The sequence below is a fragment of the Ptychodera flava genome, chromosome 8, assembly GCF_041260155.1.
Source record: "Ptychodera flava strain L36383 chromosome 8, AS_Pfla_20210202, whole genome shotgun sequence".
NCBI lineage: Eukaryota > Metazoa > Hemichordata > Enteropneusta > Ptychoderidae > Ptychodera > Ptychodera flava.
In genome coordinates, this window is record NC_091935.1 from 16,753,036 (window position 1) to 16,773,862 (window position 20,827).

The following is a 20,827-nucleotide window of genomic DNA, read 5'->3' on the forward strand; positions in this document are numbered from 1 at the left end:
GGTTTACAAGAGTCGAAACAAAGTTACGCACCGTAACATTACCTACAGAGTACTTGTCGACCTTTATGTCATATCTGCCAACGTTTTTCCTGAGTGGATCAACCAACTTCTACAATTGCATGCGGAGCTAGTGGAGGATAAGTCAATGTGTCTTGTTTTCGAAACTGTCCATTGTAAGCATTTGGACAATGGGACGTGACAGAAAAAAACAGGTTTACTAGCCGACAAGGAAGTGAGCTGTTTAAATTAGAACCCGTATGTTCTTGCGACACATCGACGACCCGTTTAGGAACCAGTGGACCGTGGTGACCAACTTCTGGTACCCGGGAAAAACCCAGTGTCTGCATCTGGGCCCTGCGTTACCTGGACTCCGTAAGACCAGGGTTTGGCGACGGTGTCGTTGATACCTGTGGTGACAGTGCCGTCCGGTGTACTTGACAGTTTTGATGGACACTGAAACTGTAAGTACAAAGTCTTGTACCTGTATATAAATTCACGACTGTAACAGCTACACACATAAACCTAACATGAAAAGCAAGGGATAGAGTTGCGTGTAGGATGGCTAGCGGACATGAACTTTTTACATGATCTTCGGTCTGAGAAGAAGTCTTGAAGAATGTGCGTAATTTTTTCCGCTTGTCAACGCTTTCTGGACGAATTACAAATCTCTTTGGCTGGCCTTGGTAGGGTTTCCCCACAAATCCCCCCCCCCCGCGCCTTACGTAGACTTGCTCCAAGTCTGTAGGCATATAAATATCAAAACAGAATAAATTGAATTAATAAACTCCGTCAGGCTGTCGCGTTAGTACCAGGCTGTCCCGTAGATCATGGGCGGAGTGCGATGGCCTGACCAGCCCTGTAACTGCTACCGAGAAGAGCCAAGCGACTTGGGCTGGTCCACGCCTTACGTAACGCGAATATATGGCATGACTATCTAATCGGATAAAGCATTGCCTCTTTTTAAAAAGAAACGATTCGGAGGCTTTTTCGTCTTAATTACGTACGTCTCCATGAGTTTAGTTCAGACAAAAAATGTCAGTGATATTACTTGGATCGGTTACTTTGATTTTCATATGAAAAACAAGCAACCCAACTCCATTTGGTAAAAATTGCATCTTATGTTGCACTTGACTTCCCTTGAAGATGAATTATTATTAAACATTTCAAATAGTAAACATGAATCTCATGCTGAATGGCATACATGGCATATAGAAGTTATCCAGATCCGTCATATTTTTATCCGTCTCTTTTTGTTATTGAATCCACATGTAGTTCAAAATAGTTTTTTTAAACCATTGAAAAGGTCGACCACAAATAACAATACTGCAATATCGACACTCCGCGCTGCCATAACATCAAGAGTCGTGTAATCGCACCACCGACCATGTTATCGAAGATGCGAAAATTCTACATCTGTTTGAAAATCACAACTTGTAAGGTTTTAATATGATCACATATATCCGGTTTTGTGTCCGTCTGCTATAGTGTGTTAGACTGGCCACAATTTGTCCTAAAAGTCTGTTTTGTATTTTATTACGCCCACGCGACAAGATCAATGTCTCTCCACCCACGATAGAGGGGCTGTTGCAACTCGAGATTTGTCTGTGCGGAAAGCGTTGCTTGTTGATTTTTTCTGTGAGGACATATTAGTGCGCAAGTGTACTACAAGTAAGGTAGAACGCACCTCGGGGACAGATATTCGGACTCTCAAATTTCTACAATTCTTTTCTGATCTACCACTTGCGATGGCTTATTTTAAAGCTCTTGGATAAAGAAAAACTTTCAGCGTCTTAGTTTTTCGAAAAACTAAAATTTAATTTCTCCCATAGAGTTAACACAGGGATGGTAGGAATATTGGGTAATTTATTTCGCTATAGTTCCAATCTTTGCACTGTGACCCCCCGATTTTTACTGTTGATTTGGTGAGAGAATGGTTAAAAGTTTCATTTAGGAAAGTTTGGGCTAAAGTTTAAGGCTTGCACCTTTGAGGTGCATACTACCTTAACGAAAGTTGATGCATTGCATAGTCGGTCGCTTTACTCTGTTATTCGTAAAGCAACATGGGTGAACAATGGGTGTTGTGAACAGATCATATATTATGTATATAAGGTCTGGACAGTGAAAGTTCAAAGTACACTGACAAATATCTGCCTCTTTCCTCATCAAATTTGCGCATTAAAAACAAGTAAAGGAATAAAGGCTTTGGAACAAATTTGAAGGAGGGCTTATCGAATTACGTCATTACTGACACCTTCTTCTGTTGAAGGCGCCATTGTGAAGAAAAAAGTCCCGGTTGGCGGTACCAGGTTTTGAGAAATTACCAAAATCACAGTCTTGGATCAAGCCTGGGAAACAAAAGAGCATCAAAACTCATTGTGCTCATAACAAATGCATTGTTCAACCAGTTACTACTCACTGCACTGTAGTTTGTTTTCTTTGATCCGCCATATCGAAAGTCTACTCAGGATAATATTACACCTAGAGGTTGACCAAGGAAGCAAGTACTTCCACGAACGCATGCATTGTACTGATCAACATTACACAACTGTAATAATAATGCGTAAATGTGTCAACGCTTACACAGAAATAATACTGCAACTTACAGAATCTGAAATGTGACGACGAGCACTTTGTGAATATGTAATTTCTTCACCTGGAAGTGTGGTTCCCGTGTCTGCTTGGGCAATATAGACCCTGAGTCATGGATAAAGGCCTAAAAAATCCACAATAGATTACGTTGACCATAACTCTATCAGTCAATCGTATTACGAAGTACATTTGGTATGGTTTTCACATGTGGCAACCTTCCTTATTCATATTGAATCGAAACCAGGCTTTTCCTCAGTGCCTAAAGTATCGTTTGCACTAAAATTAGCCTCCAAGTTGGCACAGATATGCCCAAATGTGGTTCGCGATTTTGAACCTGCACCGGAAGCTTCATCTATCTCATCCATAATAAATATTGGTAATCTCTGTGATGATTATTTTCACCCGTGATGCAACGCAAATTAAGGCTATATGAAAATTCATTGTATATGACGCTAGCTGAATTTTGTATCTTAACTGGACTTTGTTTCCTTCAAGATTTGTCTCGCATTGTTCTATGTCCCGAGTGTCCTATGATACTCATATCATGTCTACCATAGGAAATTGTTCCTAAGGAGTTTCGCTAATCCGTCAAAACCCATTTCTGAAAAATAATGATTATTCAGTCTTGCTATTCGAAGTAGTAAGAACGTACGAAACCAGAAGTGTCATATTTATAGGGCAGCGTTACCTTCGTTGACTTTTACTATTTAATGTCCGGCATTAGCAACCCAAGTCGCGAACTCCGAGTCTGCCCAGTGTACAAGGACGTAACTTAGTGCAGTAGACAGCCTTTTCGGTTATAGCTTACTTTAGAACGAATTGCGAAATAAAGCCTAGTTTATAGCGCTTTGGTTTTTAAGGTAGAACGCGCCTCGGGGACAGGTATCAAATTTCTACAATTTTTTCTGATCTACCATATGTGGGGGCTCATTTTAAAGCTCTCGGAGAAAGAAAAACTTTCATCGTCTTAGTTTTTCGAAAATCCAACATTTAATTTTTACCCAATAGAGTTAACACAGGGATGGCGGCCATTTTGAATTTCAAATATCGGTAAATTTCGAGTTATTTATTTTTCTAGTTCCGACATTTGTATGGTGACCCCGATTTTTATTCTTGATTTTGAAAGAGAATGGTTGAAAAAATCCTTGAAAAAAGTTCGAGCAAAAGTCTTCACTTTCGAGGCGCATATCAAGTCGGTACTAGAATATTCAAAATTTTTGTTGTAAAAGATAACATTCGATAGGTCCACGAGCCACTTTGGTTCCGGTTGATTGTTTTTAATACTGCCAGGGTTGGTACTCTTCTGTTGCCGACGGCAGGGTTTGCAACCTTGTATTGAGGTCTTGTCTCATTGTTGGGGAGTCTTTTGTGTTCCCCCATCAATAACGTTTGTTTGTAGACAATCTTTTCATGTCGCCACGGTAATGAATACCATAGAAAAAATTGCGTCTCGACCTGTGCTCCTTGCCTCCTATATGCCGAGCTGCTGGCCATTTGCCCGAGTGCATCGAATGACGTCATTTTGCATATTGACTCTTGCGTCGCACAATGCAAGTCACCTTATACACTTATAAATAGAATGTATCGATAAATATCATAGCAGGCAGATTTTCACGTAGTTGGGCGACTATGATCAGTAGAGTGGCAAAAAACACCCAAACACGTCGTAGCCTCTACATCTGATGTTATTCGGAAATTGGGTATTCGAGTGTGTGTTTGGGAGGGGGTGCGTGTGTGTCATGGGAGGTATATTGAACATTCACACGCGAGACGGGCGCGCAAATCAAAATTCCTAATTAACGAGGCAATTCCTCTGACCACGCGTCTGGAAATAACGACGACTCTCGTAAATTTTACACTGCAGCTTGTTCCCTGCGTACTTCTACCGTAGCGCTGTGATGAATTTTTGCATCGGATAATTCGTCTCGTATACATGCAACTTTTATGACTACGCAACACATGGTATTGGTTGGAACATTTCAGTCAATGATGACGCTAACACCCGGACGTCTTCGTGTTTTGCTGTAGTAATGTCCTACATTCCAATTGACTGATGTTTCATCATTTAAATCATACGTCGTTAAAACGGCTGCAATATAGGCTTTGATAGAAAAATTGAAACATGCATATGTCTGATACTTGCAGTGAGCGTAATGCACAGTAATCAAGAATATTACCGTAAGAGGGCGCTACAATGGTCATCGTCATCACCTCGATTGGCGCAGTTCGTTTTCTCTTACCTGTCAGTCTTCAGGGTGAATAGGTCGAGAGAGAAAAATATTTATTAACGCCCAATCAGTGTCACGATCAGCATTAAATTTACACGTCACAGCCGGGGATGTTACGGTCTCACTCCGCAGTAATATTCAAAGGCCGGAATCGACTGAGTGCGCACAATCACAACAGCCATTTTCATTGAGTGATAACAAGAAAGTTTCGCAAACTCATGCCTGATGATTTTGATAACTAAAGAGACACGTATAGTACCCGGTATAGTAGACGGGAAGACCCTTTCTACTGTCTATGATTTAAATCACGACAACAGGTAAAACGTACAGAACTGCCTCAAATACTGTCAAGTGATTTTGAAAGGGACGAGCACATTACAGTGATGTGTGGCTTTGATTAACAGTAAAGGAGGTCGCTGAATTCGCAGCTAGAAATATTTTTGAAATGTTAAAGCCTGGGAAGTACGTGGAAAAAAAACCGAATAGGGATTTCACAAAAGTTTCATTTAGGAAAGTTTGAGCAAAGGTTTAAGTATTTCTCATTCGGGGCGCATACTACCTTAATAGGAAAAAATAAACATTTGTCCAAAATTTTTGACGAGTTTCGGAAATTATCACAGGATAATTCCCCATAAGGTACCGTTGTGCCCCAGGGTAGATGGCCCGCTACTCGACGTCAGGGGCTAATGTCTCATGCCTCAAGAAGGGTATATAGTCCAGGAGGGCTATAATGATTTTATCACATGCTTTTTCCTAAATGATTTCGTATATCTTTTTGTTTGACATGCAGCTGACAATTCACAAAATAGATGGTATTCTTGTCCATAGAATAATAAGACTCTCTTCGTTATTGAACAGTACATGAATTCATTTAAATCACTGTTGTGCGGATTTGCCAATCTTGCCAGCAAAATTTTGTGAGAACCGGATTTCCTGCCTAGAAACCGTATTTTGATCATTTTCAAGTGGTCAACGTAAAATTGCTTGAGTATAAGTATAGATCAAATTTTGAATGATAAAGTGGTCAACGTAAAATTGCTTGAGTATAAGTAGAGATCAAATTTTGAATGATAACATCAGTGGAAAAGTTTTTTTTCCAAGGTCTTTCTCTTCTTCCAGAACTTGTATCGCTGTATACTGTGTCACGGAAGGTTCAAAAACTTTTTTTCTCATCACAGTGTGCAGCTGTCAATTTCATGCATTACAACATCATCATGATCCATTTCCTCGGCAAAAATTCTGAGTCTGATATGTCACTGTCACTATCTGTATTTTGAACAGTTACCGGACAATTTATGATCTTTCTCTTCCTTTCCATATTTTTCTGTTCTCTCCTGACAGTCTGTAGTGTTCTGTTTATTGATATACCCACAGACTTGTAGCAAGTCTATTATTTGTTCAGTTCTTGTATGTATTGTGTACTTCTGAACAGACATTGGACCAAAACCTACATGGCCATTTCCATGATCGTTCCTTGGAGCACTCATCCTGGTATTTCTGTTGATATACATCTACCACATTGAATGAAAACTCTGTATTATATTGTACTGGTATATTGATGGCGCATATACAGCGATCGGATTGGTCGAGACGTGAAAAGAACCATGGTATATTCGCGAGATACCATGGCTGGTACACGCCCGAGCTCTTGGGTAGAGCAAAAATCCTTTTTCGACGTTCCAATCCAGAAGTTCAATATACTGTTATTATATAATAGCAATAAATCACACCCAGCGAAGGTATACCACTCGTTGTCGACCACTTCATGACATGTTGGCGGTCAAAAAGATGGAAAAGACCCTGCGGTAAGAGAGGTGGCTATGTGAATTATCGTCCTTCGTCGCGATACAGTTATCGGCGTTTTTTCACGTCATGCCGAGAACAAGTTTGTTTCAACTCCAGCCAGAAGTACTGTGCTAACTTCAGTAAAAAGAGTTTCTTCATATTACACTATAGGGAAAAAGTGCGTGACTAGAGCGAGAAACTGACGCTTTCTCGCAATCGGTGAGAATCTGTTTTTATTCTCACCGCTGTCGGTGAGAAAATTTTAATCTTCACTGGAGTTAGGTGAGAAATGCACTCCTTGGCGAGAATTAAGTGTGAGAACAAATTCTCACCGGTGAGAATGGAAATTCTCACTAAGTACAGCGAGAATTGAAATTCACTGGCGAGAATCATCAAGACTCGCCGTTCATTGGCGAGAATCATAAAGACTCTGAAAGGCGAGTCTTGATGATTCTCGCCAGTGAATTTCAATTCTCGCTGTACTTAGTGAGAATTTCCATTCTCACCGGTGAGAATTTGTTCTCACACTTGATTCTCGCCAAGGAATGCATTTCTCACCAATCTCCAATGGAGATTAAAATTTTCTCACCGACAGCAGTGAGAATGAAAACAGATTCTCACCGATTGCGAGAAAGCGTCAGTTTCTCGCTCTAGTCACGCACTTTTTCCCTATAGTGTTATTTACATGACTGTGTAAACTTTACTCTGTGGAATGCAAGATCGATGGATGGTAAAGTTAGTGCTCTATGTGCTTCGATTATTTCCAACACTACGGATTTTTTTATGATTAGTGAATCCTGGATTACGGATAAAAATCGTACCCTGGTAGAAGCAAATTTGTCATCTTCCATATCAGGCTTTAATATATTGCAAGCACCTCGTTGTAATCAGAAGGGTGGAGGTATAGCACTGATAACAAGATCTAATCTGGACACTAAGAAGAACAAGTGTACCAAGTTTAAATCTTTTGAAGCCATGGATGTGAATATCTCTACAGGCAGTTCTGCTCTTCGTGTCATCATCATTTATCGTCCACCGTATTCACCGTGAAATTTTTTTATCTCGGAATTTGGCACTTTAATGGAAAGCCTGTTACTTGCACCTGGTCGCCTACTGATTGCAGGGGATTTTAATATTCATGTGGATGATGCAAATGGAGTGATGCTTGTCAGTTTGACGATCTCATTCAATCTCTCGGTCTAACTCAACATGTACTCGGGAGTACACACCGGAACGGTCATACTCTAGACCTTGTAATGACCCGAACATCTGAACCATGGCTTGGAAATTTCATAATTGACAACAAAATGCCATCCGATCATTCTGCTGTCCATTTCACGTCCATGATCACTCGTCCCCTTCCAACAAGAATTACCAGAGAACAGCGCAACATCAAGAGTATTAATTTAATGAATCTTAAACACTCAATTTCATGTACACTTAATCATCCGGAGTCGATTAATGAAATAAATGAGCTGACAGAAGTTTACAATTCTACATTGAAAAGTTTGATGGATTTGCATGCTCCTGCCAAACAGAGAACCATTGTGCAGAAACCCCTTGCCGAATGGTTTACAGAAGACCTACTGGCTAAGCGTAAGGCTCTGAGATCACTTGAACAAAAGTGGCGTTCTTCTCAACTTGAAATTGACAGACAGATTTTTATCGCTGCTCGTGTTGAGTATAACAGAGAGTTGGATTTGGAGAGAGCGTCATTTCATCGAAGTAAAATTGAAAACGCAAATACCAAGGAACTGTTCCGAGTTGTTGATGACATTTCCGGTGCAAAGAAATCTGCTTCCGACATTCTCCCAAATAATCATGAACTATCTCAACTACCAGCTGCCTTTGCAACGTTTTTTGAACAGAAAATAGTAGACATTCGCAAAAAACTTCAAAATGCTAGTCCTTGTATCAAAACTCGCTCTCCATTCTTGAACCTTTATGTATTGATGATGTATCGTGTCAACTAGATCCAATGCCCACACAGCTGGTTAAAGCATGTGTAAATGAACTAGCCCCATTACTGCTCCGTATTGTAAATTCTTCTTTTTCGTCTGGTGTTTTTCCAACTGATTGCAAAACAGCCATTGTTCGCCCACTCATTAAGAAAAGTGGACTTGATTGTAATACAATGAAAAACTATCGTCCTGTATCAAATTGTAGTTTTCTGGACAAGTTTTTGGAGAAGTGTGCCTTTTTTCGTTTAAATTGCTATCTGTCCAAAAATTCTCTGTACGGTCGTTTTCAGTCTGCTTATCGCGAGGGGCACGGCACCGAAACTGCACTTATACGCATGTTGAACGATGTCATGCTCGCTCTCGATAAACACCATCATGTCGTCCTGGTTCTTTTGGATTTGTCAGTGGCATTTGACACAATTGATCATAACATTCTACTGGGTAGGTTACGCTCTCGTTTTGGTATTCAAGGGGTTGCTTTAAAATGGTTTGAATCCTTTCTGAAAGGTAGAACACAACAGGTCTCTGTCAAGTCGATGTTATCTAACAAATGCATTTTAAAGTATGGTGTACCTCAGGGTTCAGTATTGGGTCCTGTCTTGTTTGCTTTGTACATGACTCTGATTGAGGATATCATCACGCGTCATGGCTTAAATTCTGTTATATATGCAGATGATTCTGGATTGTACATTGCTTGTGACATCCTTACCAGCTCCACTATTGTTCAGCGTATAGAAGCATGCGTCGATGAAATTCGTAATTGGATGATGTCCAATAAGTTGGCACTTAATGACGGGAAGACAGAGGTTGTCTGGTTTACACCCCAAAATTGTACGGTTGGTTCACAATTCGGTTCTATGAATGTACGAATAGGTGAGGCCACGATTTCGCCATCCACTGTTGTACGTGACCTTGGCGTAATGCTTGACTCGTTCGGTCTCATGGACGAGCATATTCGCTATGTTTGTAGGGTGGCATCTCATTCACTTTGGCGGATAAGTAAAATTAGAAAATTATTAGACCAGCTCAGTGCTGAAAAATTGGTTCACGCTTTTGTCACATCGAAGTTAGATTATTGTAACAGTCTACTTTTTGGCCTACCTGCATATAAATTGAGCAAGCTCCAACACATTCAGAACTCTGCTGCTCGTTTGGTAACTGGGCGGAAGATGGGCCGTCACATTGATATAACATCTATACTCAAGGAGTTACATTGGCTTCCAGTAGAAGAACGAATCCGTTTTAAAATTCTTTGTTTCGTTTTTAAAATTGTCCATCAAGATGAATTGGTTCCAAATTACTTATCAGAACTAGTAACAATTGATAGCCCAGTACATAATACCAGAAGGAGTGTCGGTGTAAGATTGAATCCCTTTTCTGTCAAAGATCACGGGAAACAACTTTCTAGAACATATGGTGACAGAGCTTTTAGCGTGTATGCCCCTAAAACTGTGGAATAGTTTGCCGCCCGAACTTAGGATGATAAAGAAATTCGCTCTTTTTAAGAAGTCTCTTAAAACCATTATTTTTCGTCAATTCTACTGTTGACTTGGATATAATTTTACCTGCATGTTTTATAGTTTATTAATTTTTTATCATTTTTAGTGAAATTTTTTAAAATACTTTCTTTGCTGTTTTTAGGTAGGATCCTTTAGTCTAGATTTTAGCTTGTTTGATTTTATCGATTGTTTTTAAGTACACTCTTTCCTTTGTGAGTTATTTTGTATTTTTTGCGTTTATTTTAGTTCTTCCAGTAATTTTCTGTAATGTACAGACCACTGAGACAAGGTGTGTAGTGGTCTTTAAACAATAAATTATTATTATATTATTATTACGTGTACTCGCTATCGCTTGTGCATATATGTCAGAAACTGGTCAAAATCGCCTGGTATACCGTCGCCTGGTTTGCTTTATTGCTTAAACATTCAACCACATTTCAATCGGGCCTCACTTCCAAGGGAAATTGTGCATTTTCACATTAGATGCATTTTTCCCGAGGAAAATGTTGCATATGGAATTTCCTCACATCACCAAAATTTAAATAAGGTCACGAATGGGTCAAGTAGCCAATTTACAGGCCTAGGTACACACCCCTCCTGGGGTAAGGAGAAGTAAAGTGAGCTACGGTAAAAGTGCTTGATCAGGAACATCCTTATGGAATACTCCATCCTCCTTGTGGAATACTCTGGCCACTACTCCATAATGCTACCAAAAGGCTGAGCATACTTTACTATATAGCATACACATATTTCATATTTGATTTAAGAGTTATAATACAAAAAAGGTAAGTTTTATGTATTTCTTCTTTATTGCTAATTGACATAAAAAAAACAAAGTCATTGAAAATTTTCTTTTATATTCCAGCTTTTGTGGTTATTTATCCAGATTAGTTTTGTGCATTTTTTACCTAAAAACTGGTCAGATATCAACAGTAGTGCTATGAAACAGCACAAGGGGAACCTTACAATGTATGCCTCGTTTCAATTTAACATATAGCTTGCACCATAATTGCCTTACCTCAGCCAAAAACTGATAGGCATTGTTCATTGTCCTCAGCGAGTTCAATTTACATGAAGACAAGTCTTTATAGAGTAGCCAAGCGCCACGATGTTCATGTGACAGATAATGCATGTACTTCTATTCACTGACAGATTAACAGCGAAATGACTTCAGAGAATGAAATCATTCACAGAATAATTCTTATTTCCCAGAATATTTTTGAACACTGATACTGCTTTTTGACGGGTATGGATACTTATGAAAATCAAGTTACCCCACCTCTGTTCTGTTTGAAATATACATGACTCCCTTTGCAAATTTCAAATTGTAGGTGACCCCCCTGGATTTTGCCGGCCCTGCCCCGGCCGTAATAACTGAACGCTCCTAACTGTGATAAAGCAAACGAAATTTGCCAAACTTTTTGTCGGCAGGAGGCGGTATCATGCTCGCCATCGTAGTTGAGGCCATACAGTTCAATATAACAAGGAGTGACCTAATTTTGATAAGTATTTCAAAGTCCGTTTAATTTATTGGTACAGTAGCGCGCTTTGCCATTATCACTGCTCATGGTATGACAATGTTAATCACGTGCAGAATAATTCTCGGATAGAGAATAATCGATGACGTCATATGTGTCGTGATGACGTCAAAACACCTCGACTGCAGCTCAAGTGGATGATAAAATAACAGAAATTTGGCAAAGAGTTGGTCACGTGAATGGCTCATATCAGCCATTAAGCACTTAATCAAGTAAGGGCATACTGAAACTATAGGAGAGAATGGGAGAGACGGAGGGAGAGACAGGTCTAGCGACAGACAGACACAGGCAGACAGGTAGATATATAAACAGGGACAGAAGACACGGAGAGAGACTGAAGCAGAGACTGAAAGGCACAGAGACAGGCAGAGACCAAAAACAGTGAGAAAGTCACACTAACAAAGAGATAGACACGTAAACTTGAGCGGACAGACGATTAGGCGAACAGATACTGAAAAGACTTAGAAGGGCAACTTTGATTCGCAAGCCAAGGGTATAAGTGACCCTTCCTAAAAATAAACAGGAGACAAAACGACTCTGACCTAACAAAGCCGTGCAGGCGGGGTGATGAATGGAGGGGTTAAAACGTCCTACTATACAGGAAGCACATATATAATCAGAAGGATTCCAATACTAAATTAAGATGTTTAAAAGTTTCGTTGCTAGGTAATTCAACGTGTATATTTCCTAACCTGTTTCTATATTTACCGTAAACGTTCTCCTTGGACTCGACTTTGTGTGGCTTCAATGTTCGACTACATGGGTATGTGACAAATTGTACCCTTCCGCACGCAAGTGTTTGATTATATTGGTATTTGCACAGTCCCTCTTGAGAGACTGTGGTATTTGTCAAAGTCCGAGCAAAGTCCAGAACATAATGTTTCGTTTTGCACATCAAAATCTGAAGAATTCATGATTGGATTAGGTCTATCCGTGACGAACATTTGTCATTTCCGGGTCCTCGCTCGTGTACGATGAGAAGAACTATCAGCGTATTCATCCCTCGCAGTGCATCACGACGCCGTTTTCTCCGAGTCACGGATATGAACGATGCATGTCCGGTGAGTTAAGGTAACATGCGCCACGAAAGGGAAAGATTTTAACGTTTGCTCAAACTTTCCTCAAAGAATCTTTCGACTACTCTCTTTCCAAATCAACAATAAAATCGGGGACCAATGTGCAAATTTTGGTACTAGAGAAACAAATAGTCCAGGATTTATCGATATTTAAAATTCAAAGTGGGCGCCATCCGTGTGGTAAAAACTTAAAGGAGCAAGATAAAAGTTTCGAATTTTGAAAAACTAAGCCCGTAAACAGGTTCCTCACACTAAAAGCTTTAAAATGAATCCCCACAAGTGGTATATCAGAAAAGAATTGTAAAAGTTTGAGATCTGTCTCCGAGGTGCTTTCTACGTTAAGAGTGGAGTTGATTGAAATCACGTCTTAAATTCAACTCAGAAGAACTCGATTCTGCTGGAAGGGAGAAAAAAAGATTCGTTCGGTGTGTCATTTATTAGCCCTGGACGACGAGTATTGTAAAATGAGTTGAAAAAAATGTGATGAAGGTGTTATCGAAGAACACGAGATATGCACGTAACTTCCTTCCAGTCTGTTCGCAGGACAGGTCATATGAGCAATTCCGGTTAGCGACCGGAAACTGGCCTTTGCACCTTACCTGTTTGAATACCACGTAGTATGCGTAATATGACTGATATGTGTAATTTGTACACCGTTCATGGTCTTTCAACAGATCTTTCTTTTGGTGTTTAAACAAAAAAGTTCAGCTCTCAGACTTTTGCTGCAAAAAGACTTTGACGAAATCTATTCCACTAGTAGATTTGTAGTGATAAATGTTAAAATGTATATCGTTGTCTCGACGGACGGAATTCTAGGACAGGTAAAATCTATTGTTCTCTCTCACCACGTGGTGATACAACTTTAATTATACAGGAGCACGTTTCCTGTGTCAGTTCATGATGTTCCGAAAAAATAATATTTAACCGCAATATCCGGTTGAAATCGGCCTAGAATTTAAGTGTCAATTGTTAAACTTGTATCATGTATACGTTCACTGATTCCATGGCCATTTACGGTAAAGAGCCCGACTACAAATACCACGTGCATACAGCGTGGCTTTTCGTGTGTCAATTCTCAAACTGAGAAATAGCTTACTAAACTGTGAGATTTCATTAATTTTCGCAATTTCGCAATTTCTCTTTGTTAAAAATGGGTGGAAATAACCTGTGCCCCACTAAATTAGGAGTTCACACATGGAACTATAAATTAGGTCACACATGAAGACATCAATCAGTATTTTTTGCAATGTATAAGATCATTGTGTTCTCGGTCACCTTATAATGTTACCAAAAGCTTTACTCTTATCAGTTCTTAACTGTGCGTTTGCGATACTCTACACCTAGTCTTCGAACAATGATCGAAAACTTTTCTACCACTACACACACCTGGGGACATATTTTTGAGAATTGATTCGTCATTTTGTAAGGCAAGTAGGAATTTGTTTAAGGCGAGTAGGAAATTCACCTCTGTGCGTGCAATATAATACTGCTCAAAGTGATGTTAAATCTTCTCTTTCTTTTTCAATCTGACAATTATTTTTGCAGAACGGCTAGAAGATGAACTTTTATACTTACGATGACGTCTCTTCAACTAGCAGTTGTAGTTTCTACACAGCGTATGGTAGCCAGTACAAGTACGGTGTGTTCCTACCATACGTGGAGGAGTGCAAGTCTTTTGCCGCAGAGGTATTCTATACACTGAGAGACACGCACAAGGTACATGAGAAGATCATATGCATCGATTTCAAAGACTACATCGGGGGCAAAACGATCGAAGACAACTACCTGGACTGTTTGAGAGACAGTTATCTCACCGTACTGCCACTGTGCAAGGCTTTCTTGCGGAGATTTGGCCCGACAACGATCAGCGGAGAGAACAGATTCCTGTGTGTGAAGCTTGAAGAATGTGTCGTCCCCGAGAAATTCACTAACGCCTGGACTATCGTGGATTATAACGACCCAGAACACAAAAAACACTTAATACCTAAAATACTGAATGCGATCAATCATGCAGTTCAAATTCCCGAACCAGTCCACATACGTTCCAATAGCACTAATCTTCCATCCCCGGTCGGAGACAAAGACGACACATTCGCCAGCGTAGATGTAGTAGCCAAAGCGGGGGCTATCAACACCCACGACCCGAATGGGCCACACGTATGGTCGGAACTTCTGACCTCAACAAACGTACATGATGGAAGTCAAGGTAACACGCGATTCTTTCTTCCATCTCTCTCTCTCTCTCTCTCTCTCTCTCTCTCTCTCTCTCTCTCTCTCTCTCTCTCTCTCTCTCTCTCTCTCTCTCCGTCCCTTTTTCTCCGACCAGACTTATATACCGTTTTCAAATTTTTATTGATGTAGCTATCGAAGTCGTTCATGATGACATTGAATTTCTGTTCATATGACTTATGTACATGGTTGGAGGGATTATGCTTACATGCATCTGTCGAGAAACACACTTTTAACACAAACAGCTCTCTGACAATCCCATTATGTTACTGGTTTTTGTATTACTTTCAGACGTTGATCCGAAGCAATGGTCTCTGACCAAGTTCTATCAGAACACCACCCGATACCTTGACGACTTTGCCAAGACCGAGGGAAAAGCACGCGAAAAAGTCGAGCGGCTGCTAATTCGGGACGTACTGCCACGGATCATCAGGGACAAAGCTCCCGAGGCGTTACTGAAACTGGCCTGCTCTTGCAGCGATCGCGTACAACTGTTGGCACTTGACGCGCTGTTGGATTGGATCAGAGGGCCGGACAGCGTGAACATCACCGGTACAGAATGCCACGTTGCTGAGAAAGTGTTGAGACAGGAGCTGGCAAAGCAGCTCGAAAAGTACGAGTGGAAGTTGGCCGTGAGGAGATTAGAACTGTACGCGCACATATTGGTTCGCGTTTTCGTCGTGGCCGTGCAGGGCGACGTCGCCTGCGTGATGTCACAAGAACAGGTGAAAGCCATAGAGAAATCACTCGGTGAACACACAAAACATCTCGATGAAATCAAGCAACGCTTAACACAATTGTCGCACTACAAGACCACAAACGGTGAGAAACTGTCGACCCGATACATTCGGCAACTGATCAACTCATCCATTGACTATCTGTGGACTGTTTTACCAATGTTGAAACAGCGCAAGCAGACATTGTCCCACAAAGTTATTCTCAACTCACGGAAAGTAGAGAATGCTAGGGACTTTGAAGAATTACTGAATGAAGCGGATTGGATGGAACTTCCAGTTTTACTTCATTTTTTCCACAATGAAGTGAGTATTTCTTCTTCTATCACACGACACGTTCACTTGACTAAAAGTCGACATCACCAAGATGACTTCAGTTATAATTATCAAACCATCGCATGCATGATCTATATCAAAACAATGAGGAAACCGAGATAAAAAATAAGAATCGAAGCGCTGCTATGAAGTCTGTAGTTTTGGCCTGACCTACATAACTTGAAAAATTTCATTTAGCCATGGCTTACTGTGACCAGTTCATAATATAGAATCGTAAAATGCGAGTGTAAGTTGTCCAGGCCCTGCGTTAGTTTAATTTGGATGATCCTATACCATAGTCCTGCAAAATTGCATCCAGGTATTAAAGGATAAGTGAAATAAAAATATGATTTCGTTTTACTTATTTCAAGACTCTCCGTAGTTTGGAGATGGTGAGAGCATTGCAAGCTGCCATGTTCAAACGGCTGAGGAGGCTGGGCAAAGATAGCGAGAAGATCAAGTACGCCCTCAACGTTCTTCGCATCTTCATGGACATCATCACGTACACTGAAAACGCTGGTATGTATTTTGTAGTCAAGATATCTCACAACCGGGACTTAAACCAATCACTGATGTAACGCTTTTCAATTCGCAGAGACGATAAATATGTGTGATACGATGTGGTGATTAATTACACAGTATTCACAGTGCTTTACAAATTACCATATTATTTTCTTGCACAAATGTTTGTACAGGTATAGCCTTAAGGCAATTGACAAAGCGTTAAATCTTTGTAAAGAATTGTGGGCCGACTCGCAGCGATTTCGAAGCTGTTATCCAATTGGTTGGCAGAATCGTACTGTTATAATGAAATAATACAAATAAACTCCCTAAGTTGCTGTGAATAGTGACAATCGACCAATCACACGCTGCGAGTCAGCCAAAGAATTGTGGTAGCTGTATCAAAGTGGCTTTGTCTGTGAGTTAATTTTTTTGAAAGCGTCTTATGTATACAGGAAACGCAATTTACCATATATGGAATCTATCGATGCTTTGTGATGACGTTATGCGACCAATTGCTCTGATTAGAAAGCCCGAGCATTCCGGTCAAAATTTTCATAAAGTCATGCACTTCACTTTGACCTGAAGGAATATGATCACACAAAATGTTATTAGATGATGGAATTTGCCTAAATTTTACAGCTGAATTCAAGGTTCCATTTGTCATCTGAAGTTTAGAAATGACATCATATAGATATTCATTGATCACGACATAGGTTGTGAATATTGACAGATGAACAGACCAAAAGTAGCAAGGAAAACCATGTATACACGTCTATACTGGTATACGTGAAATAGTCTTAATTCTCTTCTCTCTCTCTGTCTCTGTCTGTCTGTCTGTCTGTCTCTGCCTGTCTGTCTCTGTCTGTCTCTCCCCCCTCTCCCCCTCTCTCTCTCTCTCTCTCTCTCTCTCTCTCTCTCCTCTCTCTCTCTCTCTCTCTCTCTCTCTCTCTCTCTCTCTCTCTCTCTCTCTCTCTCTCTCTCTCTCCATTCATTAATCCATTCATCAGAAATAAGTCGCCAAATTCTGCGCGGTAGTCGGACGGAGGGAAGAAACGAAATTGGATTGTTGAATTTCCTGCCAGGAAACGACAATACCGAGTTCGAAAGAAAATTCAAAGTGCTTGACCAGATCTACGACACGGTGACAGAGCTGTTGAAACCGTTGCTGTATCACAAGGATGAATGCGTGCGAGAAACCGTAGCAAAGCGTGTCCTCAAATTTTCACCGGAAGGGAATGGTGTCGTCAGGGAGCAGGAAGACCAAATCAGGGAGATCATGCTCTCAACCATCGCCGACAGGTATAAATTCTTCTCTTTCCGAGTCACTTTGAACCGGACAACCTTCCTAGGCGAAAACGTTGACCGGGGAACCGAAGTCCTGCGGGGAGAATTACTCGGCCAGGGAGTCGCCTTGAAACACCAGAAATTCATGTCTCTAGCCGAACTGAAAAACCCACGCGAGCTCCGCACGCGAGCCGAGGAATTTCACAACGACTTAAAATTTCTGAAGAAGCTAAAGGACGGCAGACGAGTGGTGAGATTGTTCGGTTACCAGTTACAGCCACTGCCGATGTTTTACATCACAGAGTTGATGGAACTCGGTAATTTGTCACAGTTTCTGAGGAACAGGAAAGAGCGAGACGAACTGATATGCCTGGCGGAACTCTGTGAAATAATTCTCGATATGATTTCCGCTTTGAAGTATTGCCATGAAAACAAGATCGTGCACCGTGACGTCACAGCCCAAAGTTTTTTGGGCACAACCTCTGAAGACCGCAGGTAACGCTTGCAGACAATCCATTCTTTGTCGCAGAAAATGATATTAACCAGAAATTTGGAAATAAAAGTACCTTCAATTTACTGATATTTAAATTTAACAAAATGGCCGCCATTCCAGTGTTAACTCCATCGGGAAAATTATTTTTTCTATTCTCACAAAATTAAGGTAGTATGTGCCCACGAAAGTGAAAGACTTGAACTTTTGCTCAATTTTTTCTCAATGAATCTTTCAACCATTTATTTTCAAAATCAGGAATAAAAATGGGATTTCCGTGCAAAATTTTGCTACTAACACAATTGGAACTAATTTGGAATAATTGGATGGTGAAATAATGTCGATTTCATCTGCAAATTAAGCTGATCTGCTTTTCTTTTTGAGTTATACTCTTGTTTTTATGAGTAATTTATAATATTACAACATTGAGCTATAGGGCACCTAACACATTTGAGAAACTTGAAAAATTTGAAGATCCAATTATCTCAAATTAGTTCCAATCGTGTTTACTAGAGAAACAAATTACCGCCATCCCTAATTAACTGACATTTACCGATATTTAAATTCGAAATGGCTGCCATCTCTGTGTTTACTCTATGGAGAAAAGTAAAATTTTCGATTTTCAAAAAAGTATGACAGAAAAAGTTTTTCTTATTTAAAAGGCTTTAAAATGAGCCCCCACAAGTGGTAGATCAGAAAAGAATTGGAAAAGTTTGAAAAGTCCAAATATCTGTCCCCGGGCCCCGAGGTGCATTCTAAATTAAGCTTATGAAAGCTTGATTTACTCCATGAGCTCCAAAGTTAGCCGTAGAAATGGCAGACCAATATGTATTGTAAACGCTTGAATGACTAAATATCTCTCCCCAAGGCGCATTCTACGTCAAGTTAAAGTTGTGTCTTTGTTTAATAGATAAAAAATAAAATGGGCTTAATTTTACCGAAGTTATTTTAACGACTATTGTATCATACCAGTATATTGATTGCGCAAATACAGCGATCTGATCGGTCGAGACGCGAAAAGAACCATGGTATATTGGTGATATACCACGGCTGGCATACGCGCGAGCTCTCAGCTTGAGCAAAAATCCGTTTTTGACGTTCCACGCCAGAATTTCAATATACTGTTATGATATAATAGCAATAAATCACACCCAGCGACTGAATACCAATCGATTTTGACCAGTTCACTTCATATATGCACTCGCTATCGCTCGTGCATATATGTCGTGAACTGGTCAAAATCTCGTGGTAAACCGTCGCTGGGTGTACTTAACTAATTGTAACGGTTGCACTCAATATGTCAGTAATAGTGTATATGGGACACTGAGATTGGCCAAAGATGGGTCCCATATATTTGAACATAAACAACATAAACTAGCAGATATAGTGGTATAACATTTGTCCCGTCGTATCTATATGCAGGTACGGATTTAAACTATCCAACTTTGGTTTGGCGCGAAACCTCGACGAACCAGATGATGATGTGTTTTATGAGACGCTGGACGCTGTAAATGGCGTACAACTATTACAGTACTCAGGTATTGGATATATACATCCCAGAATAGATATTGTCTAACTTGTTGAAGTTGATGACGGCGCCGCTAAAAGTTATGTTAAGTAGCCGGGTGGTAATTTTTGGTATATTTCGACGGAAAACCCATTTGTTTTCTACCTATGCATTTTCAATGGGGAAAAAGTTGTGGCCGAGGGGTCCCCAACGGCTTTCCATATGCGAAGCACAATGCATGCATGGCATTTATCAATTTTTGCATGGGCCAGTGGTTGTCAGGGTCTTGTCTCGCAATTTGTTGAAACATTAGAAGAGTTCATAGTCCATAATCTTCCATAATCGTTACCATAACTCATAAATCTAACTGCGTTTATATTCCTGTCAAATTAAGGATTGCTCAGAGACAAAACGATTTTTGAATTTGTTATATTGCAATCCTTGTCAGGGTCTGAGGACGATAACATTCCAACACTGTGGAGTGCCCCAGAAAGTCTCTTGAACTGTGAATACAGTGTGGCATCGGATGTATGGATGCTTGGCCACACCATGCATGAGGTCCTCACTCACGGCTGTTATCCTTACCACAAACTACAGAAGAGGTATTCAGCAACGGAGCAGATTCTATACTTGGTGAGAGAAACATGGAGTTGTACAAACCGATGAATAATGTAACGTTTGAATGAATTGATGGATAGATTAGACGGGGGATCTGGCCAAGAGTCATCCAGCCAGTTAGACACCAGTCAGACAGACAGACAGACAGACAGACAGACAGACAGACAGACAGACAGCCAGTCAGACAGACAGACAGACAAACAAACACACAGACAAGCGTAAATATATAGTACATAGATGTACGGGTAGATATTGGTTGAGTGATTTCTAGCCAAGTCCTTCAAGAAACAATTGTTTTGTTTGCAATATAGTCGGTTAGAGCCTCTGAAAGGAACAGCCAAATGCCAAGAAATATAAGAAAAACTTTGATTGCGACTGTTTGTCATACAATGTCTTCTATTTTGATTAATTTGCAGATCAGGCAAGGCTATATTCTACCTCAGCCTTCATGCATACCGGATGAACTGTAC

At 40.3% G+C, this 20,827-nt stretch overlaps 1 protein-coding gene across 1 annotated transcript in view; it reads left to right on the forward strand.

Annotated features, from left to right (window-relative positions):
- LOC139138649 (uncharacterized) overlaps positions 1–20,827 on the forward strand; it is a 31,153-nt gene continuing 10,326 nt past the window's right edge. Inside the window, exons 1-8 of the mRNA XM_070707129.1 lie at positions 1–461; positions 14,222–14,882; positions 15,197–15,945; positions 16,326–16,473; positions 17,466–18,237; positions 19,655–19,770; positions 20,188–20,372; positions 20,774–20,827. The exon at positions 20,774–20,827 is cut by the window's right edge and continues 103 nt beyond it. Of these exons, the coding sequence (XP_070563230.1) occupies positions 14,234–14,882; positions 15,197–15,945; positions 16,326–16,473; positions 17,466–18,237; positions 19,655–19,770; positions 20,188–20,372; positions 20,774–20,827 (2,673 nt within the window). The 5' untranslated portion in view covers positions 1–461; positions 14,222–14,233. The remainder of the gene's footprint in view (positions 462–14,221; positions 14,883–15,196; positions 15,946–16,325; positions 16,474–17,465; positions 18,238–19,654; positions 19,771–20,187; positions 20,373–20,773) is intronic.